General features: G+C 34.4%; 1 protein-coding gene across 1 annotated transcript in view; it reads right to left on the minus strand.

The window, feature by feature from the left end:
* Nucleotides 1-1,821: 1,821 nt before the first annotated feature.
* The window catches only part of LOC110021422 (protein EXORDIUM-like 2), a gene marked incomplete at its 5' end in the record, with an annotated part of 1,129 nt that continues 397 nt past the window's right edge, over nt 1,822-2,553 (minus strand). The window contains 1 exon segment of the mRNA XM_020719906.1: nt 1,822-2,537. Within this exon segment, the coding sequence (XP_020575565.1) occupies nt 2,253-2,537 (285 nt within the window).

The following is a 2,553-nucleotide window of genomic DNA, read 5'->3' on the forward strand; positions in this document are numbered from 1 at the left end:
ATATAACCAAAATGTGGTTATACTGAACTTATGATCAAGATTTGGATGAGGCACCAAAATGGACCTTCGAGTTTCTCGGCCTAATTGTCTTGATCGAGATCAACGAATTGCCAAGTATGAGCTATCAAACAAATATTTTGCCTCATCTGTCAAGTTCAAGAAGTGTATCCAATAATGTGGTTAAATCACTTTTATAATGTCGAGCCAATTTTATGAAAGAATATCTTGCTTGCGTCAAGTTTGAATTAGTCTAGAGACGAACAACTTTACAAGGATGCATATGACCTGACGAGTATTCGGGGAACATAAATTTAATCAAGTCCTCATTAAAGGATAGCACACCATGGATAATATTAATTACATAAGAGGATAAGTCATAGATCTCTATAGATCTAGGCATAATGATCATATATTTGTAATATATGAGAAACTCCCTCTATAAGTAGGAGAAATATTTTTCTAGTAAGGGTTGAGACACATCCACTCAACTTTTATGCATTTATATATCTAACCACTAATCTGAACTTAAATATATATAATATATATATATATATATATATATGCCCCCTTACCTTGGCATAGCTAAATAATTTGTATTTTTTTATTTGATTTAAAAGCTTTGGGTGATATAAATGTGAAAAGCAAAGCTTAGGTGTGAGATATGTATATAGATAGGAATTGGGTGAAATATGTGCAAATGCCCTGTCTTTTTAAATATCTAAGTTCTCATGAGCTATTTTAGGCTTCATTTACTCTGATTTCTCTCAACGTTTGTATAAAATTAAAGCTATAGAGAGAGAGAGAGAGAGAGAGAGAGAGAGAGAGAGATGAGTTTGTTTGGTTGACTATTTTAAACACAATTCCTTATTAATTTCATTATTCATAAAAATCTCTTGCATATACTAACAAGTTCTACCATGGCTAGGGGTGTGAGCGAGCCCGAGCTTTGTTTATGTTCAACTCATTAAAAATACCACTATTCGTGTTCAACTTGTTTGTTTAACGAGCCGAACACAGACTGTTCGCGAACAACTAGTCATTTTGATAACTTTAGTCACGCAGTTTTAAAATAATAGAGTTCAGAGCGAGATTTAAATTTTATTGTTTAAATTAAGATATTCATTTAAATATAATTTAGTATATGATTATTTTATTTTTAATTAATAATTCTTATTGATTATAAATTTTTGTAGCCTTGGAGTCAATTAAATTATTTAGAAACAATAATTTAATTATTTCGAATCAAAACGAGCCGAACACGAACAAACAAAATTTTATTTGTGTTAGACTCATTTATATATCGAGCGTAAAAAATTTGTTCATATTTGACTCATTTGCTTAGTGAATGAATCGAACATGAGTTGTTCACAAACAATGAGCCGTTTTGATAACCCTAAGTCCATGGCCAAGGGTAGACCAACTGGGACCGTTGGGGCTATGATGTACTCGGCAAAAGTTTCATAACAATTTAAACGCTTAATTTAAGAAAAAAAATGTGGTTCGCATGCTTGAAAAAATTAGGCGCAGCTATATATAAGTGCCTAATATATATATATATATATAAACCCGATTCATATAAAATATGGCTTATAATTTAGAGATAAATAGTTCATTTTCCATGCTTTTTCAGGTCATATTTATAAATTTTCTGATGTCATTTATTTTTTTTTATATAAATTATATCTTCTTTCAATGAATACAGCTTCAACTGTTCAAATCAATTCTTAGCTTATATATATATAAATAAATATATATATATATATATATATATATATATTTATCAGATTAATAATCTGAGGGCAGAGAATCAAAGCACATCTACTGACAATATCTTTTTCATTTGCATGCTAAAAAAAAGATTATTACAAATTATTAATGAAACACCATATCAAGTATATATTGTGCACACAAACTTTCATCTCTAATTACAGAAATTATTATGCATGAATAATCCATGTAGAGACAATTGTTCATATATCTCGCCACGCTCTCTTGTCCCTCTCCTCGTCCGTCTTCTGCTCGCTCTTTAAGCACATGCATGCACAAATCATCAGTGTTATATTAAGACTCCAATAATATTGTGTCACGTGACATATAAAAATAAGGTCTGAATATAAGCAGAATACAAACAAAATATAATCAGTACTCAAATTATATCCTGCTTGAACTCTACTTATATTTAAATCATGCTTATATATGTCACGCATGAAGATATGAAGTCTGGACGTGAACTCTGGCATGTAACTTTTTTCCTATACGAGCGTCGCGCACAGCGAAGTCTTTGGGTCCCACATCGCCGGCAGCAGATACTTCCTTCCGTTCACTCCCCCCGCGTTGTAGCTGGCCCCGCTGGTGGGGTCCACGAGTACCTTCCCAGGAAATCCCGGGTACGCCCCACTTCCAAAAATCCCGGTGCACGCCGACACGGCCTCCAGAGGCGCCGCCGCCGGACCCTGAAAATACCCCTTTCCGTCCGGATTCGTCACCGCTCCGGCCAGCAACGTGGCCAGATTAATCACCATTCCGGCGGCGCCGACCCCGCCCCCCGGCGGC

The sequence above is a fragment of the Phalaenopsis equestris genome, unplaced genomic scaffold (assembly GCF_001263595.1).
Source record: "Phalaenopsis equestris unplaced genomic scaffold, ASM126359v1 Scaffold000134, whole genome shotgun sequence".
Classification (NCBI taxonomy): domain Eukaryota; kingdom Viridiplantae; phylum Streptophyta; class Magnoliopsida; order Asparagales; family Orchidaceae; genus Phalaenopsis; species Phalaenopsis equestris.